The sequence below is a fragment of the Pristis pectinata genome, chromosome 14, assembly GCF_009764475.1.
Source record: "Pristis pectinata isolate sPriPec2 chromosome 14, sPriPec2.1.pri, whole genome shotgun sequence".
Lineage (NCBI taxonomy): Eukaryota > Metazoa > Chordata > Chondrichthyes > Rhinopristiformes > Pristidae > Pristis > Pristis pectinata.
Window position 1 is genome coordinate 50,615,902 of NC_067418.1, and position 20,896 is coordinate 50,636,797.

At 48.9% G+C, this 20,896-nt stretch overlaps 1 protein-coding gene across 1 annotated transcript in view; it reads left to right on the plus strand.

Moving 5' to 3' along the window:
* Window positions 1–20,896, plus strand: part of LOC127578013 (mucin-6-like) — a 121,571-nt gene that overhangs the window by 27,481 nt on the left and 73,194 nt on the right. Inside the window, exon 9 of the mRNA XM_052029719.1 lies at window positions 403–507. Within this exon, the coding sequence (XP_051885679.1) occupies window positions 403–507 (105 nt within the window). The remainder of the gene's footprint in view (window positions 1–402; window positions 508–20,896) is intronic.

The following is a 20,896-nucleotide window of genomic DNA, read 5'->3' on the forward strand; positions in this document are numbered from 1 at the left end:
CCTTAGGCTTCAAGGTGCTTCAGGTGCTCACCTGCACCTGACAACGTTGTGACTCCTTTCCTCGACCAGCCCCTCAGGCAGTCAGTTCCAGATACCAACCGCCCTCTGGATTCTTAGATCCCCTCCAAACGTTCCATCCTTCACCTTAAACCTGCCCCCTGAGATCTCAGAAATCTCTGCTGAGGAGAAAGGTTTCACCATCGCCCCTCAGATGTTGTCTCCCTCAGCTCCCTCCATCCTCCCTCCTCTCCCAGGAAAACAAACCCAGCCTCTCTCCTCACAGTTGATCTACTCCACCCCAGGCAACGTCCCGCTGAATCTCTTCTACGATGCTGTTGGGAAATAATCTTTGTGTTGTTGTGAAAAGTTCATTGGTGAGCAATCAGAATGGTTTTGTTCCAGAGTCCAGTGATACCTGGCAATGGGCACATAGAGGCGCAGTTTGAGAAGTGTGGAGTAAAGCCCACTGAAACCTCGCTGAGTGCCGTCACTTTCACCAACAGGAAGGTGAGCTCTGGTGTGTGGTGTCACGCATGGAAATGAGAATGTTTGAAATAGAACCTACAGAGAACATAGAACAGTACAGCGCAGAACAGGCCCTTCGGCCCACAATGTTGTGCCGACATAGCTAATCCCACCTCCCTACAGAATGCCCAAATCCCTCCATTTTCCTCTCATTCATGTGCCTATTCAAGCCCCTCTTCAAAGCCCCCAATGAATTTGCCTCCACCACCCTATCAGGCAACGCATTCCAGGCACCCACCACTCTCTGAGTAAAAAACTTACCCCTCACGTCTGTTCTGAACCTACCCCCTCTCACTTTAAATGCATGATCGCTCAATAATGGATAAAAAGATATTGATTGTCCACCCTATCTCTGCCCTTCATAATTTTATACACTTCCAACAGATCACCCCTCAGGCTCTGCTGCATTGCATAGCATCAGAGGATTTTACAGAGACAAGAGAGAGCTCTTGGCGCCTGTGCTCATCTGATGGGGCTCACAGGTGGAGCTTGCATCCACGTGGGACATGCCGAGTTCTCCGTTCACCGCTGTTTCCAGTGGGGCTTCACTGCATCCTGACACAGCTCTTTCAGGCTAAACTTGGAAGCTCCCAGTTTGCTGGTCACTTCAACTCCCCATCCCACTCCGGTATGTCCGTCCTCGGCCTCCTCCACTGCCGGGAGAATTCCAAGCGCAAACTGGAGGAACAGCTCCTCGTTTTCCATCTTGGAACCTTGCAGCCTGACGGCACGAACATTGAATTCCCCCACTTTAGCTTATCCCCACCTCCCTTCCCCACACTCCCGCCCCCCACCCCCACCCCCACCGTGCTTCTTCTCCTCGTCTCTTTCCCACTCTCTCTTTTTTCTCTTCCCCTTTTTCTTCTCTCCTTATCTCTGACCCATCCCCCGGTGGATCTGCTCTCCCCTCCTCCCCCGCACCTGCCCATCACTGTCTCTTACCTGCATCTACCTATCACCACCCTGTGCCCACCCCGCCTCCCCTCTTCTGTCCACTTATCACTGCTCTGCTTTTCCCTCCTATATATCGACCTCCCCCCTTTTCCTATCTTCAGTCCTGAAGAAGGGCCCTGACCTGAAACGTTGGCCGCCTGCTTTTCTCCATGGATGCTGCCCGGCCTGCTGAGTTCCTCCAGCATCACCGTGTTTTTCACCTCGATTCCAGCATCTGCGGTCCTTTGTTTCTCTAGCTCCCAGTCTAGTTTTGTATCCAATAATGTACAGTATACCTCGATTCAGACCAAGCAGGGAGAAAGTTCCAGATTGAAGCTTTGAGCCACAAAGCTAGTCACAGAGTCACAGAGCATGACAGGCCAGAAACAGGCTCTTCGGCCCATCTAGTCCATGCCGACTTGATCTTCTGCCTCATCCCATCTACCAGCACCCGGACCATATCCCTCCAAACCCCTCCCATCCATGTACCCAAACCTCTCTTAAATGTTACAATTGAACCCGCATCCACCACTTCCGCTGGCAGCTCGTTCCACACTCGCACCGCCCTCTGAGTGAAGTAGTTCCCCCTCAGATTCCCCTTAAATATTTCACCTTTCACCCTAAACCTATGACCTCTAGTTCTAGTCTCGCCCAACCTGAGGGGAAAAAGCCTGCATGCATTCACCCTATCTATTCCCCTCATCATTTTCTATACCTCTATAAGATCTCCCCTCATTCTCCTGCGCTCGAGGGAGTAAAGTCCTAACCTATTCAACCTTTCCTGTAACTCAGGTCCTCAAGTCCCGGCAACATCCGTGTAAATTTTCTCTGCAATTTCAAGCTTATTGATATCTTTCCTGTAGGTAGGTGACCAGAACTGCACACAATGCTCTAAATTTGACCTCTTGTACAAATTCCACACAACATCTCAACTCCTGTATTCAATGCCCTGATTTATGAAGGCCAATGTGCCAAAAGCTCTCTTTATGACCCTATCTACCTGTGATGCCACTTTCGAGGAATTATGGATCTGTATTCCCAGGTCCCTTTGTTCTACCACACACCTCAGAGCCCTACCATTCACTGTGTGAGTCTTGCCCTGGTTTGCCCTCCTAAAGTGCATCACCTCGCACTTGTCTGCATTAAATTCCATCTGCCATTTTTCAGCCCATTTTCCCAGCTGGTCCACCTGACTTTGCAAGCTTTGATAGCCTTCCTCCCTGTCCACGACACCCCCAATCTTGGTGTCATCCGCAAATTTGCTGATCCAGTTTACCACATTATCATCTAATCATTAACATGGGGAGGACGGAGGTGGTGTAGGGGCAGGTGTTGTACTGTGGTGGGGGCAGTGGGAAGTTCCCAGGGTGGGAATGGGATGGGGTAGGGGGGAGGAGTGAATGAGGGAGTCACGGAGAGATAGGTCCCTGCAAAAGACAGAAATGGGTTGGGGAGGGGAAGATGTGCTTGGTGTGGGGTCCCGTGGAGATGCGGAAGTGGTGGAGAATGATGTGTTGGATACGTAGGCTGGTGGATGAAATGTGAGGACAAGGGGGACCCTGTCCCTGTTGGGTCTGGGGGGGGGTGGTTGGGGTGAGAGCGAGTTGGGGGAAATGGCAGAGATACAGGTGCGAGCTCTCTCGACCACAGTCAGGGTGGGGGTGGGGGGGGGGAAAGCCCCAGTTAGAAAATAATTAGAAAAGAGTTAGAATGCATTTAAGGTGAGAGGGGGTAAGTTCAAAGGAGATGTGCGGGGCAAGTTTCTTACACAGAGAGCGGTGGGTGCCTGGAATGTGCTGGCAGGGGTGGGGGTGGAGGCAGATACAGTAGAGGTGTTTGAGAGGCTGTCAGACAGACACATGAATACGCAGGGAGTGGAGGGATGTGGACCACGTGCAGGCAGAAGGAACAGTTTAATTTGGCATTGTGTTCGGCACAGACATTGTGGGCTGAAGGGCCTGTTCCTGTGCTGTACTGTTGTATGTTCTGTAGGGGAGGTCCCAGGGGTAAGGCCTGTTTATGGGTGGGCTCTGGGATGCTGTCTGTTTAATGGAGGTCTCCCTTGATCACAAAACCACAAGACAAAGGAGCAGAAGTAGACCATTCGGCCTATTGAGTCTGCTCTGCCACTTCACCATGAGCTAAAGTATTCTCCCATCTAGCCCCAATTCCCGGCCTTTTCCCCATATCCCTTGATACCCTGACTAATTAGATACCTATCAAGCTCTGCCTTAAACACCCCTAATGATCAGGCCTCCACAGCTGTACGTGGCAACAAATTCCATAAATTCACAACCCTCTGGCTAAAGAAATTTCTCCTCATCTCTGTTCTAAATGGGTATGCTCTAACTCTAAGACTGTCCCCTCTAGTCCTGGACTCACTCACCAAGGAAAACAACTTCGCCACATCTACTCTGTCCAGTCCTTTCAACATTCAAAATGTTTCTCTGAGGTCCCCTCTCAATCTTCTGTACTCCAGTGAGTACAGTCCAAGAGCCGACAATCATTCATCATACGTAAGCCCTTTCATTCCAGGAATCATCCTCGCAAATCTCCTCTGAACCCTCTTCAACATCAGTACATCCTTCCTAAGATAAGGGGCTCAAACCTGCACACAGTATTCCAAATGAGGTCTCACCAGTGCCCCACAGAGCCTCATCAACACATCATTACTTTTATACTATATTCCTCTTCAAATGAATGCCAACATAGCATTCGCTTTCCTTACCGCCGACCCAACCTGGAGGTTAACCTTTAGGGTACCCTGCACTAGGACCCCCAAGTCCTTTCGTACTTCTGAATTTTGAATTTTCTCCCCATCTCGATAATAATCAGCCCATTTATTTCTTTTACCAAAGTGCACAACCACACATTTCTCAACATTGTATCTCATCTGCCATTTCTTTGCCCATTCTCCTAAACTGTCCAAGTCTCTCTGCAATCTTCCTGCTTCTTCAACACTTCCTGCTCCTCCCCCTATCTTGGTGTCGTCTGCAAACTTAGCCACAAAACCATTTACTCCATAATCTAAATCATCGATATACAGTGTAAAAACAATCAGCCCCAACACCGACCCCTGCGGAACACCACTGGTAACCGGCAGCCAACCAGAACAGGATCCCTTTATTCCCACCCTTTGCTTTCTGCCTATCAGCCAGTGCTCCACCCATTCTAATATCCTTCCTGTAATTCCATGAGCTCTCACCTTATTAAGCAGCCTCTTGTGCGGCACCTTGTTGAAGGCCTTTTGACAATCCAAATACACAACATCCACAGCCTCTCCCTTGTCCATCTTACTTGAGATTACCTCAAAAAACTCCAATAGGTTGGTCAGGCAGGATCTTCCCTTCACGAAACCGTGCTGTCTTGGACCTATCCTGCCCTGCACCTCCAGATATTCCATAACCTCATCCTTGAGGATTGATTCCAATAACTTTCCCACCACTGACGTCAGACTAATAGGTCTGTAATTTCCTTTATGCTGCCTCCCACCTTTCTTATACAGCAGAACTACATTTGCAACCCTCCAGTCCTCCGGAACCATGCTGGAGCCTATCGATTCCTGGAAAATTATCACCAGTGCCTCCGCTATCTCTAAAGCCACCTCCTTCAGAACCCGGGGATGCACCTCATCCAGTCCGGGAGACTTATCTGTCCTTAGTCCATTCAGCTTCCTGAGCATCTTCTCTCTAGTAATCTTGATTGTATTCAATTCTATTCCCTGAGACCCCTATCAGGTATATTGCTGATGTCTTCCACAGTGATGCAAGATACTCATTTAGTTCCTCTGCCATTTCTTTGTTACCCATTATAATCTCTCCCGCACCGTTTTCAATCAGTCCTATATCAACCTGTGTCTCTCTTTTGCTCTTCATATAGTTAAAAAAACTGTGTCCTCTTGTATGTTATTTGCCAACTTCCTTTCACAACTTATCTTTTCCTTCCGAATGACTTTCTTAGTTTCTTTCTGTAAGTTTATAAAAGTTTCCCAGTGCTCTGTTTTCCCACTAATTTATGCTTCCTTGTATGCCCTCCATTTTGCTTTTATTTTAGCCTTAACCTCTCCCGTAATCCACATTTGTGCCATTTTTCCATTTGTAATTTCCTTCTTTCTTGGAGTATATCTGTCCTGCGCTTTCCTCATTTCTTGTAGAAATTTCATCTATTTCTGTCCTGCCTTCCCTCCGGACTATGACCTCACGATCTACCTTGTTGCGACCTTGCACCTTATTGTACTGCACTTTCTCTGTAGCTGTGACACTTTACTCTGTACTGTTACTGTTTTTTACCTGTACTACATCAATGTAACTGCACTGTGTAATGAATTGATCTGTATGATTGGTATGCAGGACAAGTTTTTCACTGTACCTCGGTACAAGTGACAATAATAAACCAACACCAATACCAATCTAGCATACTATTCCAATTAAGTTGGGCCAGTTCCTCTCTCATGCCACTGTAATTTCCTTTGTTCCACTGAAATATTGACACATCTGATATCAGCTTCTCCTTTTCAAATTTGAAACTGAACTCAATCATATTATGATCACTACTTCCTAAGGGTTCCTTTTCCTTTAGTTTCCTAATCACCTCCGGTTTGTTACACAGCACCCTATCCAAAACAGCCGATCCCCTGGTGGGCTCATCAACAAGCTGCTCCAAAAAGCCATCCCGTAGGCATTCCACAAACTCTCTCTCCTGAGATCCACTGCCTTCCTGGTTTTCCCAATCCACTTTCATGTTAAAATCCCCCATAATTATCTTGACATTGTCTCTCTGACACGCTTTTTTTATTTCCAGCTGTAACTTGTAGTCCACATCCCAGCTGCTGTTTGGGGGCCTGTATATAACTGCTATTAGGGTCCTTTTACCCTTGCCAATCCATAAGGAGTCTACCTGTTCTGATCCTATGTCCCTTCTTTCTAGCAATTTAATATCGTTTCTTACCATCAGGGCCACGCCAACCCCTCTACCTACCCGCCTATCTTTCCTACACACTGTGTACCCTTTGACATTCAGCTCCCAATCACATCCGTCATTAAACCATGACTTGGTGATGGCCACAATAGGAGGGGTCTAAGTGTGAAGTCTATCCAGTTGATGGAGCCTTGTCTATAAAGGTTTGGTGACTGCGTTTCATGAATTTCCCTGTAAATATTTCAAATGTCCACCTGAAGTGATGGTCTCGTCCAACGTTTGTGTCATTTCACAGATCAGAATGACCTTCCTGAAGCTGGGTACGGTGTACGTGAACAACCAGATCCAGAGTCTGCCCTTCTTGAAAGGTAAAACCAAATGCAAGGCTGCTCTGGAGGCAGGGGAGGGCTGCTGAGGTCGACGGGGAATCCCTGGAGAGGATTTAAATGTCTCGAACTGCTGTGGGGCACCAGGGTTTTGAGGGACCACAGAGGACCCTCCCCACCTGGAACCCGATGGTCACAGGTGGGAGGGGCCAGCGAGGCAGTGGTCTGGGGCTGGACGGGACCATGGCCCCTTATTAGTTTTCTGCAGCAGTTTGAAAGGCAGCCCACCCACCCCGGACACGCTCTCTTCTCCCTTCTCCCATTGGGTAGAAGGTACAAAAGCCTGAAAGCACCCACCAACAGGGCCAAGGACGGCTGTTATAAGACTATCGAATGGTTCCCTAGTACGATAAGGTGGATTCTTGACCTCATAATCTACCTCGTTATGACCTTGCACTTTATTGTCTGCCTGCACTGCATTTTCTCTGTCACTGTAGCACTTTATTCTGCATTATGTTATTGTTTTCCCTTGTACTACCTCAATGCACTGTGTAATGAATTGACCTGTACGATCAGTATGCAAGACAAGTTTTTCACTGTACCTCAGTACAAGTGACAATAATAAACTGATTCTAATTTCAATTCCAATATGACTTGTCTTCAACAAATCCATTCTCGCTTTCTTCTGATCAGTTTACACGTGGAATTGACTTCTCATGCTGTCCTTGATTATTGTTTATAGAAATGTCCCCACCACTGAGGTGAAGCTGACGGGCCGATAGATACTGGGTTTATCCCTCCACTCTCGGGGGCTATAATAGGGGGCTATGTGGGAGGGAAGGGTTAGATAGATCTTAGAGCAGGATAAAATGTTGGCACAACACTGTGGGCTGAAGGGCCTGTACGGTGCTGTAGTGTTCTGTGTTCTATGTCCTTTCTGGAACAACAGTGCAACATCTGCAAGTTAGAGTCACGGAGTCATCCAGCACGGAAGCAGGCCCTTCGGCCCAGCTAGTCCATGCTGACCAAGATTTCCATCTAAGCCAGTCTGACTCACCTGCCTTTGGCCCATATCCCTCTGAACCTTTCCTACCCGTGTACCTGTCCAAGTACCTTTTAAATGTTGTCAATGGGCCTGCCTCAACCACTTCCTCTGGCAGCTCGTTCCATACACTGACCACTCACAGGGTGAAAAAGTTGCCCCTCAGGGTCCGATTAAATCTCTCCCCTCTCACCTTTAACCTATGCCCTCTAGTTCTTGATTTCCCAACCCTGGGAAAAAGACTGTGCGCATTCAGCCTATGTATGCCCCTCATGATTTTACACACTTCTGTAAGATCACCCCTCATCCTCCTACGCTCCAATGAATAAAGTCCCAACCTGCTCAACCTCTCTCCATAACTCAGTCGCTCTACTTCTGGAAGCATCCTCGTAAATCTCCTCTGCACTCTTTCCAGCTTAACGGCATCTTTCCTACAGCAGAGTGGCCAAAACTGAACACAATATTGCAAATGCAGCCTCACCAACGCCTTGTAGAACTGCAACATAACCTCCCAACTTCTATGCTCAGTGCCCTGACTGATAAAGGCCAACATGTCAAAAGCCTTCTTCACCACCCTGACTGCCGGTGATGCTACTTTCAGAGAACCATGTACTGAGATATGGGGTTTGTTGCTACTTGTGCTGGTCTCCTCCACACTGAGGTCAGTGGCTGCCCCCTGACAGGGGGACTCCTCGGTTCCTCTGTTCTACACCACTCCCCAGGACCCTACTTTTCACTGTGGACGTCCTATCCTGGTTTGACTTCCCAAAATACAACTCACATGATCTAAATTCCATTTGCCGCTCCTCGGCCCACTTACCCAGCTGATCAAGATCCCCCTGTAAATCCTGATAACCATCTTCACCATCAACGGCACCACCTCATTTAGTGTCATCTGCATTTCCCGGTTCTCATCTTGCACCCCGGGACCTGCAGATGTTTTGGAGTTTATGGCCAGGACCCTTGCAATTCCTCCCCGATCTCCCTCAGAATCCTCGGATCCATCCCATCCGGACCAGGTGATGATTCCACGTTTGAGTGCGGCTCACCTTTCGTCATTGATTCCTCCTCAGTTTGGAGCCACTCAGACTCCCGCCAGCATCTTCCTTTCCTGAGACTCCAGCAGCATCTTCTGCCCTGTCAGAGGCAGATACAAAGTCCTCATGCTGGACTTCGCCCCCACCCCCCCTCCTCTGCCCCCTTTACAGTCTCTGGTCAACCCCATCACTCCCCTCCAATCCTTTTCCTGGTTGCATGCCTGCAGACTACTTTTGGATTCCTCTTATATCCGCTGCTTGTCTGTTCTCGTGCTCTCTCTTTGCCCGTCTTCTTCACTCATTCACTTCCCCGCTGAATGTTAAGATTTCTTTAAAGGTTTATTTATTAGTCACATGTACATCGAAACACACAGTGAAATGCATCTTTTGCGTAGAGTGTTCTGGGGGCAGCCCGCGAGTGTCGCCACGCTTCCAGCGCCAACATAGCACGTCCACAACTTCCTAACCCGTACATCTTTGGAATGTGGGAGGAAACCGGAGCACCCGGAGGAAACCCACGCAGACACGGGGAGAACATGCAAACTCCTTATAGGCAGCGGCGGGAATGGAACCCGGGTCGCTGGTGCTGTAAAGCATTACGCTAACTGCTGGACTACCGTGCCTGCCACTGATGCCGCTGTCAGGAATGCACTTGGGTCAACACCCGGCATCTGTCCAAAGCTCTTTCGTCTGCCCTGTTTAATTCTCCAGCGTTTTATTTCAGTGGGCTCTGGCTGCACTTTCCCTCCTGTTTTCCAAGACTCTTAGTTGAAATATCTTTTCTTTGAAAGCCATCCATTGTTCCAATATTGTCTCACTGGAGAGAAAAACTTAGATTCCAGTTTATGTGGGCCAGATTGGTTCTCATCCCATTGAAGCTAACCCATCTCCACTTGACCATTTTAAACTGAGAACAGAGAATGTAGAACCTAATACAGCACAGGACAGGCCCTTCGGCCCACCATGTTGAGCCAAACTAATTAAACCAATGACCCCTAATTAATCTAATCCCTCTTCCCCGCACATTGACCACATCCCTCCCTTCTCTGCATATCCATCTGCCTATCCAAGAGTCTCTTAAACGCTCCTGTGCTCTCTGGCTCCACCACCACCCCTGGCAGCGCATTCCAGGTACCCACTGCTCTCTGTGTAAAAAAAAACTTGCCCCGCACATCTCTGTTGTACTTCCCCCCCTCTCACCTTAAATGCATGCACTCTAATGTTGGACAGTTCAACCCTGGGAAAAAGATACCAGCCATCTATCTATGCCTAGCATAATTTTATAAACTTCTATCAAATGTCCCCTCAGTCTCTGCCACGCTGGAGAAAATGGCCCTAACTTGTCCAACCTCTCCCCAGAGCACACATCCTCCAAACCAGGCAGCATCCCGGTAAAACGTCCTCTGCACTCTCTCCAAAGCCTCCACATCCTTCCTATAATGGGCGACCAGAATTGAATGCAATACTCCAGATGCGGCTTAACCAGAGTTTTATAAAGCTGCAACATAACTTCCTGATTCTTGAACTCACTGCCTTGACTAATAAAGGCAAGCATGCCGTACGCTTTCTTTACCACCCTAACAACCTGTGTGGCCACTTTCAGGGAGCTATGTACCTGGACCCCAAGATCCCTCTGTTTAATGCTGTTAAGGGTCTTGCCATTAACTGTATTCTCTCCCCTCATGTTGGATATCCCATAGCACAGCACCTCACACTTGCCCCGATTAAACTCCATCTGCCACTCCTCCGCCCATGTCTGTGATAGATCTACATCCCACTGTATCCCTTGGCAATCTTCCAGGCTATCCACAACGCCACCGATCTTTGCAAATTTACTCACCCACCCTCCCACATTTTCATCCAGGCCATTTATATATATATAACAGCAGAGGTCCCAGTATGGATCCCTGCGGAACACCACTGGTCACGGACCTCCAGCCAGAATAAGTCCCATTGACCACTACCCTCTGTCTTCTACGGGCAAGCCAATTCTGGATCCAGTCAGCCAAGTCCCCGTGGATCCCATGCATCCTAATTTTCTGGATGAGACTCCCCTCCCAAGCTTGGAGTGACCCCTGTACCCTTTCACACAGCTATTCAAGACCTTGTGATGTTATGATTTCCCAGATGTCCCCTTTGGCCCTTCCTCATCGAATCAAAGCTTCACCCATTACGGAGACAGGTCCTCCAAGCCCATCACGTCTCCATCAACTCCCAACAAATTCCACCACCACCTCCAATTTCACAGCGGTCAGTTAACCTTCCAACTCACACAACTCTGGGACACAGGAGGAAAGCAGGGCACCCGGAGGAAACCCACACAGTCGCACAGGGAGAGCGTGCAAACTCCTCACAGACAGCGGTCGGGGGTCAGGATTAGAACCCCGGGTCTCTGGAGCTGCGAGCCAGCGACTCCACCAACTGCATCAATGAAGTAATCGCAGTCACTGGGGGATTATGATATCTTTTCTCCTCTTGTTTGTTTGATTTATAAAGTTTCCTGGTCTCCCCTTTCGTTGCGTTTAGGTGGGGTTAAGGTTGAGAGAAAATCTGTCGGCTGCGTTCAGGTGACCACCAGGTTTGGCCTGAAGATGAAGATCTACCTCAGCCCAGTTTTCCAGGTGTACATCACCGCACAAAGGAGATTTTTTGACAGCACCGATGGTAAGAAATATTCATACTCATTTGCAGTACCAATGCTTGGAAAGACAGATCCACAAGGAGATATACTAAAATTAAGATCTTTATTAGTCACAGGTACATCGAAACACACAGTGAAATGCATCTATTGCGTAGAGTGTTCTGGGGGCAGCCCGCAAGTGTCGCCACGCTCCTGGTGCCAACACAGCATGCCCACAACTTCCTAACCCGTACGTCTTTGGAATGTGGGAGGAAACCAGAGCACCCAGAGGAAACCCACGCAGACACGGGGAGAATGTGCAAACTCCTCACAGACAGCAGTGGGAATTGAACCCGGGTCGCTGGCGCTGTAATAGCGTCACACTAACCACTATACTACCGTGCCTATCCCCTATGAAAGGAAACTTCAGGTGTTGTTTACTTCCTCACCTGACTCACTTCTTGCCCTGGTCCTGTGTGTTTAAGAGAGGGGTGTAGAGGAAGGTGAGAGTCAGGGATCAGCAGAAGAAGTTCTGTTCTGGAATTAAACATCAGTTCATTTTGAGACCAATATCAATACCAATACCAAGATGTGTGGAGAATTTAGTTATTTAATTAAAATAATTAAGACCCAGAATGAAAATCGGAATAATGCATTAAAACTTACTTCACCAGAAGTGGCACAGGGCAGTCCAGCAATGCTGTATAGTGACCCTCGTCACTGGTGCCCTCAGTCTTTGTACGACTTACACAGACACCGTGATCCACAACCCTGTTTACAACCCTGAAGAGGCTGCAGCTCTTTCTGACCCAAGGAGTTGTTTCTCAGACTTGTGCTGTAATCAGAGCCCTGAGAGACTGCACTGCAGTTAATGCGACAAGCACAGAGGGATTGTACTACAGTTAATGTGATGGGCACGGAGGGATTGTACTGCAGTTAATGTGATGGGCACGGAGGAGCCTGCACTTGTCGGAACACAAGGGTTCCTTATCTATTCATTTTCCTGGAAGTGGCTGTGATCCAAACCAAAGCACAAAAAATATATCGGATGCTGAAATCAAACCAGGAGAGTTCAGTGGTGTATCAACACAGAGGGAAAGTTATCATTGACTTTCGCGGTGAAACAGTTGGATGGTTTGTACTTGCTACAGTTTAGAGTTCCAAATTGGGATAGAAGATGGCTTGCTTCCTCTCGGTTCCGGGGTGTCTGACAGGGAGGGTGGGCACTTTGTGAAGTGTCCATCCCTTCCCTTGTTTACACAGGACCACAGCGTGCTGCTGATTCAAGTTCCTCAATCCCGTCCCGAACTCTCCTCCTGCACCCTGAGTGCCCATGGGCCTGAGGTCACCAGGTGTCAGTGGAGGGGTTTCTGTTCAAGGAGGCTTTGGGCACATCCTTGAATCTTCTCCTGTGTCTACCTGGTCTCTTCCCATGGCAGTGTGCGGAATAGAGTGTGGGTGTGTGTGTGTGTGTGTGTGTGTGTGTATGTGTGTAAGTGTGTATGTGTGCATATGCATGTGTGTGTGTTGTGTGTACGTATGTGTGCGTGTGTGTATGTGTGTATATGCATGTGTATGTTGTGTGTATGTGTGTGTGTATGTGTTTGTATCTGTGTGTGCATGTGTGTGTATGTATATGCATGTGTGCGTGTGTGTGAGTGTGGAGTGTGTGAGTGTGTGTGTGTGTGTGTGTGTGTGTGTGTTTGTGTGTGTGTCTGTGTGTGTGTGTGTGTTTGTGTGTGGGGGGGGGGGGAGGCGAGTGTCAGGCCTGTGAGTGACAAACCCCCCCCCATCCCCAGTGCAGTTCTGCCCTTGATTCCAGGGGCGTTGTGGTGGGAGAGGGCGCTGGGGTTGGTCCCCTGGTCCTGCTGGAGAACTGGAGAGACGCACATGTTGCGACAAGTACAAACCAGCCACTGTTTCACCTGGGAAGCCCACGATAACCTTCCCTCTGCACTGAGACTTCGGTCAACTCCAAGCTCTCCTGCCTCGATGTCAGCGCTCGAAGGATTGTTTCACCCACAGCCACTTCCCTTCCAGGGACGGCCGCCTCTCCTCTTGGGCAGCGTTCCCTCAGTCCAACCGGTTCACCTCATCTCCTTCTCAGTTCCCGACCCACAGTGCGGGACAAGGACATCTCCCAAGACGTGCGACCACAGTTTGTGCCTCGGGCTCTGATTGTGTCCGCAGTGGCCCACTGGGGTTTCAGATCCCCCCCCCCCCCCCCGGTGACCTCCCCCCCCCCAGGTGTCTCCACTGCAGCGTCATCTGACTTTGAGGCCATCGCTCTGCTCTGTGAACCCGTATACACCTGGCCACCTCCGGTTCCAGCGCGCATTGCCCAATGCTGTCCTGGTCTGCGCTTCCATTCCTTCCCTTGACCTGCCCGACTGTTCAACAACGTACCTCACTCTCTCCGTGAGCCGCATCGCCCTCGGCATCTGTCTCCCCGAATCCGTCCCTCTTTCTTCTCCGTCTGACCCCCTCCTGCCCCACCACAAATGGTCAGTGTCCATTCAGGGCCCCGGCCTCATCGCTTCACCCCTCCAGTGCAATGTTTCTCCACCTCCTCTGTTCATCACCATGGTGGCACAGCAGTTAGCGCAATGCTATTAAAGCGCCAGTGATCCAGGTTCAATTCCGGCCGCTGTCTGTAAGGAGTTTGTATGTTCTCCCTGTGTGTCTGTGTGGGTTTCCTCCGGATGCTCCAGTTTCCTCCCACTTTCCAAAGATGTACAGGTTAGGAAGTTGTGGGCGTGCTATGTTGGCACCAGAAGCGTGGCGATACTTGCGGCCTGCCCCCAGAACACTCTGCGCAAAAGGTGCACCTCACTGTGTGTTTCAATGTACACGTGACTAATAAAGAGATCTTATCATATCTTATATAACCAGCAGTGTACTGCAGAGATCAGTGCTGTTCATCACATATGTTAATGACTCAGATGTGCTTTCATCGGCTGAGGCACTGAGTGGAAGGTTTGGGACATGAATATAACACTGGTTACCTTACCCTACCTTACCCTACCTTACCCTACCTTACCTTACCTCACCTTACCTTACCTTACCTTATCTTATCTAACCTCACCTTACCTTACCTTACCTTATCTTATCTAACCTCACCTTACCTTACCTTATCTTATCTTATCTTATCTAACCTCACCTTACCTTACCTTACCTTATCTTATCTTATCTAACCTCACCTTACCTTACCTTACCTTATCTTATCTTATCTAACCTCACCTTACCTTACCTTACCTTATCTTATCTTATCTAACCTCAACTCACCTTACCTTACCTTAACCATATTATCTTCTTCTCTTACCTTTGCCTTCCTGCCGCTGCTTTGGTCAGCTGATCTGCTCCCTCTTCCCATCCTCCCCGGCTCTTCCCTCTCCATCCCGTTTCATTCCCAGCTGAGCATAAGACCAGACCTTCCCCCACACTCTCTCCTCAGCCCGAAGTTGGGGATCCATTTTCTCGGTCCGGTCGCTAACTCGGCTGATGAGGGCGGTCTGGGATCCGCACTGCTGGAACCGAACATCAGCTCTCTGACACGGCTTCCTGCTCACTCTCGATCCTGATGCCTTGTGAAATCACCTTCCATCATCCTCATGTCCCTTTCCCGCCCCTACTCCACCTCTGGACTCCCACCGACCTTACTCCCTCTCTCCCACTTCCCACCTCATCGATCTCCCACAATTTCCTGGTCCACCCCCAGATGACCCACAATATCGGCCTCTTCCTGCGAATGGAACCAATTTCTCATCGGGACTTCTTCTTGAGACCACAAGACATAGGAGCGGAATTAGGCCATTCGGCCCATCGAGTCTGCTCCTCCACTCGATCATGGCTGATTTTTTCTCCAACCCCATTCCCCCACCTTCTCCCGTAACCCTTAACCCCCTGACCAATCTCAACGACGACCCTCCACCATCACCCCATCTCTTACTGCGGAGCCAGTTTTGGATCAAACGTGCCAACTTGCCCTGAGTCTCATGGGCTCCAACCGTTGGAACCAGTTTCCCACCGGGGATCTTGCCAACCCTTCCTAAAGTCCATATTGCCCACATCAGCTGCCCTGTCCTGATCAAGACCCTGACGTGTGCCTGTGTGCCCGTGTGGATTTCAAGACCAGAAGAATAGAAAATATAGGAGCATGAATTAGGCCATTCAGCCCATCAAGTCTGTTCCACCATTGGATCATGGCTGATTTTTTCATCCCCATTCTCCAGCCTTCTTCCCATAACCTTTAACCCATTTACCAATCAAAAACCTATCGATCTCTGCCTTAAATACACCCAATGACTTGCCCTCCACAGACATTCGTGGCAATGGATTCCACAGATTCACCACCCTGAAGAAATTCCTCCTCATCTCTGTTCTAAAGGGATGTCCCTTTATTCTGAGACTGTGCCCTCAGATCCCGGACTCTCCTGCTGCTGGAAATATCCTCTCCACGTTCACTCTATCCAGGTCTTTCAGTATCTGGGAGGTTTCAATGAGATCCCCACCACCCCCCCCATCCTTCTGAGCTCCATCGAGCACAGGCCCAGAGACATCGGACGTTCCCCATGTTCTTCACCCACTCCACTCCCACTCTGTCCTGCGTCAACTCACCAGATTCATCAACTTTTCCTTCGATCCAATTCCTCCAGGTGAACTTTCTGCTCCTTAAGTTCAGTGAGTAGCAACTGCAACAAAACCAGATGTTGGAAACCCTCGGCAGGTCAGGCAGCATCCGAGGGAGGAGAAGCAGAGCCGTGCCTTGGGTCAAGGACCTTTTTGTTGGAACTGGAAGCGTGAGGACACGTGTGTTTTTAGTGGTGCAGAGGGCAGGTGGATAGAGCAGAGGGAAAGTCTGTGATGGAGTCCAGACCAGTGTCGTCATGAGCACCATCACTTTTAAAGCCGGCGCTTGGAACAAAATGACACCGAGACAAATTGGAACACAATAAATTGATCCAAGGATACAGCCACGTTTGTGGAGGAAAAAAGTTCCCCTGAAGCTTTTACAAATGGCCTGCTTTTCCAGGAGATGCGTTGGACATTCTTTGTTCCAGACCCTCCACATTAATCCCAGTGATGCTGCTTCCTGATGTTGCCTCGAACTGGGAGATGTTGTCAGCTTCCTTTCCAGTCTCCACCTTGCGTTGCCTTCTGATGAAAAGGTCTTCAGCTCCGCCCCGCTGGGGATGGGTCTGGAGTCAACGTCAGAAAAACGAGAGAGACGAAGGACTGCAGGTGTTGGAATCCAGATGAAAAACACGACGATGCTGGAGGAACTCAGCAGGCCGGGCAGCATCCACGGAGAAAAGCAGGCGGTCAACGTTTCGGGTCAAGACCCTTCTTCAAGACTGAAGATGGGAAAAGGGGGAAGCCCGATATATAGGAGGGAAAAGCAGAGCAGTGATAGGTGGACAGAAGAGGGGAGGCGGGGGGTGGGCACAGGGTGGTGATAGGTGAATGCAGGTAAGAGATAACGATGGGCATGTGCGATCTGTTGCGGATGTTTAGCCAATGCCTGCTCCTACATCTTGCCCTAACACTTCCTCTCTTGCAGGACTGTGTGGAAATTTCAATGGTGACTCCAAGGATGATTTCAAGAGCAGTATGGAGATCTCGGAAGGGATTGCTACGATATTTGTCAACACCTGGTATCTTAGCGGATCCTGCAAACATGCGATTGACGGACATCCAGACCCCTGCTCCCTGAGTCAATTTAAGTGTAAGTGGCTCAGACAAAGCTTCCCTTGTTGTTGGACCTTGGTTTGAGCAGCTCAGTGATTGGGCCGAGTTCCCTTTGGCAAGGGTTTGTGCCCAGGTCAGAGTGATCCTCGTAGTATTGGCATTGATTTATTATTGTCACTTGTACCAAGGTACAGTGAAAAACTTGTCTTGCAGACCATTCGTACAGATCAATTCATTACACAATGCACTGAGGTAGTACAGGGTAAAAACAATAACAAGATGCAGAGTAAAGTGTCACAGCTACAGGGAAGTGCATTGCAGGTAGACAATAAGGAGCAAGGTCATAATAAGGTAGATCGTGAGGTCAGAGTCCATCTCATTGTATAAAGGAACCATTCAATAGTCTTATCACAGTGGGATAGAAGCTGTCCTTGAGCCTGCTGGTACGTGGCCTCAGGTTCCTGTATCTTCTGCCTGATGGGAGAGGAGAAAATGACCCGGGTGGGTGGGGTCTTTGATTATGCTGGCTGCTTCACCGAGGCAGCGAGAGGTATAGACAGAGCCAATGGAGTGGAGGCGGGTTTCCGTGGCGCGCTAGGCTGTGTCCACAGCTCTCTGTAGTTTCTTGCGGTCCTGGGCAAAGCAGTTGCCGTACCAAGCTACATGTGACAAATAGAGATATCTTATCTTATGTCTTGGCAATTCAAGGGCTAATCTGAATGCTTCTTAAGTGTTGGGAGAGTACCTGCCTCCAACATCTCCTCAGTCACCGAGTTCCTGCTTCCAACCACTCTCTATGTGAAAAAAACATTTCCTCAGATCTCCTCTGAGCCTCCTACCTCATCCTTCACCTAGGACTTGTTTTAGATACCCCAACCAAGAGAGAAAGATTCTTCCAATCTCCCCTCCTCATACTTGTGAATGCCTCCATCAGGTCACCCCTCAGCCTCTTTCACTCCTGGGAAAACAAACCGAGGCTGTCCAATCCGTTCCCAAAAGTGTCCTTCAATCCAGGCAACGTCCTGGTGAATCTCCTCTGCACTATCTCCAGAGCAACACATCCTTCCTGAAGTGTGGCGACCAGAATAGATGAGATGAGATATATGACAAGACAAGACAAAATAAGATAAGATATCTTTATTAGCCACATGTACGTCGAAACACACAGTAAAATGCATCTTTTGCATCGAGTGTTCTGGGGGCAGCCCGCAAGCATCGCCACGCTTCCGGCACCAACATAGCATGCCCACAACTTCCTAACCCGTATGTCTTTGGAATATGGGAGGAAACCAGGGCACCTGGAGGAAACCCACGCAGACATGGGGAGAACGTACAAACTCCTCACAGACAGTGGTGGGAATTGAACCTAGGTCGCTGGCTCTGTAATAGTGTTACGCTAACCGCTACACTACAGTGCTACCCAATAATTTCCCTCACACGAATGTAAGACCCACTGGCTTGCAGTTATCTGGCTTTATTCCTGCTGTTTTTCTTGAATAAAGGAACAGCATTAGCCATCCTCGGGTATTCTGCTACCTCACCTATGGCCAGTGAAGATGCAACAATCTCTGTCAGACCCCAGCAATCCCCTCCCTTGTCTCCCACAGCAGATTGGGACAGATCTCGTCAGGCCCTGGGGATTTATCCACCTTTATTTGCTCCAAGACACATAACACCTCCTCCTCCTTAATGTGAATGTGCTCTAGAATATCATTGCCCCTCTCCCTGAACTCTGCATCAAGTATGTCTCCCTCCTTCTGATGCCAACATCTTCTGGCTCCATGGACAGATTGCCCTGTGGTCTACTCTCTGGTCACCCTCTTGTTCCTAATATAAAATGCCTTGGGATTCTCCTTAACCTTTCCTTCCAGTGATATGTCATTGCCTTCTTTGCTTCCTATGTGTTCTCCTGCACTCTTTCTATACTCCTCAAGAGTTTCTCCGTTTTCAGATCTCTATACCTGCCATATATCCCTTCTTCATCAACACCTCAAAGTCCTTTACCACGGAGGGTTCCCTAACCGTGCCCTCCTTACCTTTCACACTTACAGGAACACGTTGGCTCCGACTTCCGGCAGGATTCCCACTTGCCGATGCTGTTCTACCTGCAAGCAGCTGCTCTCAATCTACTTTCTCCAGCTCTTAGAACATAGAACATTACAGCACAGTACAGGCCCTTCAGCCCACGATGTTGTGCCGACATCTTATCCTGCTCTGAGACCTATCTAACCCTTCTCTCCCACATAGCCCTCCATTTCTCTATCATTCATGTGTCTATCTAAGAGTCTCTTAAATGTCCCTAATGTATCTGCCCCCACAACCTCTGCCGGCAGTGCCTTCCACGCACCCACCACTCTCTGTGTAAAATACTTACCCCTGACATCCCCCTTATACCTTCCTCCAGTCATCTTAAAATTATGCCCCCCTCATGTTAGCCAGTTTCGCCCTGGAAAAAAAAGTCTCTGATTGTCCACTTGATCTATGCCTCTCATCATCTTGTACACCTCTATCAAGTCAGCTCTTATCCTCCTCCTCTCTAAAGAGAAAAGCCCTGGCCTGCTCAACCTATCCTCATAAGACATGCTCTCCGATCCAGGCAGCATCCTGGTAAATCTCTTCTGTACCCTCTCTAAAGCTTCCACATCCTTCCTATAATAAGAGGACTAGAACTGAACACAATCTTCCACATGTAGTCTAACCAGAGTTCTATAGAGCTGAAACATCACCTCGCTGCTCTTGAACTCAATCTCCCGACTAATGAAGACCAACACACCATACGCCTTCTGAACAACCCTATCAACCTGTGCGGGAACCTTGAGGGATCTATGGAGGTGGACCCCAAGATCCCTCTGTTCCTCCACACTGCCAAGAGTCCTGTCATTAACCTTGTAACTCTTGCCTTGTGGTTATTGAAATCTGCCTTCCCCAAAATTTGTACCTTAACTTGGGGAATGGGTAGCTTTGCTTCTGTAAAGCAACTTTGGACCTACAAGTGGACCTACTAACAACACAGTCACATTGCCATCTCTGTTTCCAGTGGGCGATGCACAAGCACCATTGTTCGAAGCCGATGAACATCCTTTCCATGACTCTCTTGAAACTTACAGATTTATGATCACTGTTGCCAAAATGCTCCCCTACTCACACTTACACCACTTATCCAGCCTCATTTCTAAGATTCGGCCCAGTGCAGCCCCATCTCCCATCGGATGATCTATGTATTTGCCTCAGAAAACTCTCCTGCATGCTCTTTTCAACTTCTACCCCATTGAAGCCCCTTTACATTACAACAGTCTCAGTCATAGCACAGATAGTCCCACTGGAGACGGGGCCGTACTGGGTAAGTTATTGCGGACCCTTGAGGGTCACTGCATTGGGCTGCAGGTACTTTCGGGGAACGGGCAGCTCTGCTCCTTTGAAGCAACTTTTGACCTACGAGTGGACCTACTGATGACCTAGTCACATCGCCATCTCTGTTTCCAGTGGGCTTTGCACAGCACCATTGTTGGAAGCTGATGAACAAAAGAAGCACGTTTGCAAGGTGCCATGCCTTTGTCGACCCAATGGACTACGTTGAGGTAAAAACTGTTAAACTATTCCAGCTTCACGAATGAGCTTTAAATGTCATGGGTTTGCGGGCAGTATGATTGCACTTGTGGTGTCTGTGTAAGTGATCCTACAACGAGACCTAACGTCATTGGGAGAACAGCATCAGCTTCATAGAACAGTTTACATGATGGTAGGTTGTACGTCTCAGGCTTTGGTGGATGACCACAGCTGAAGAAGTTCTGATCTTTTCTCTCTAACG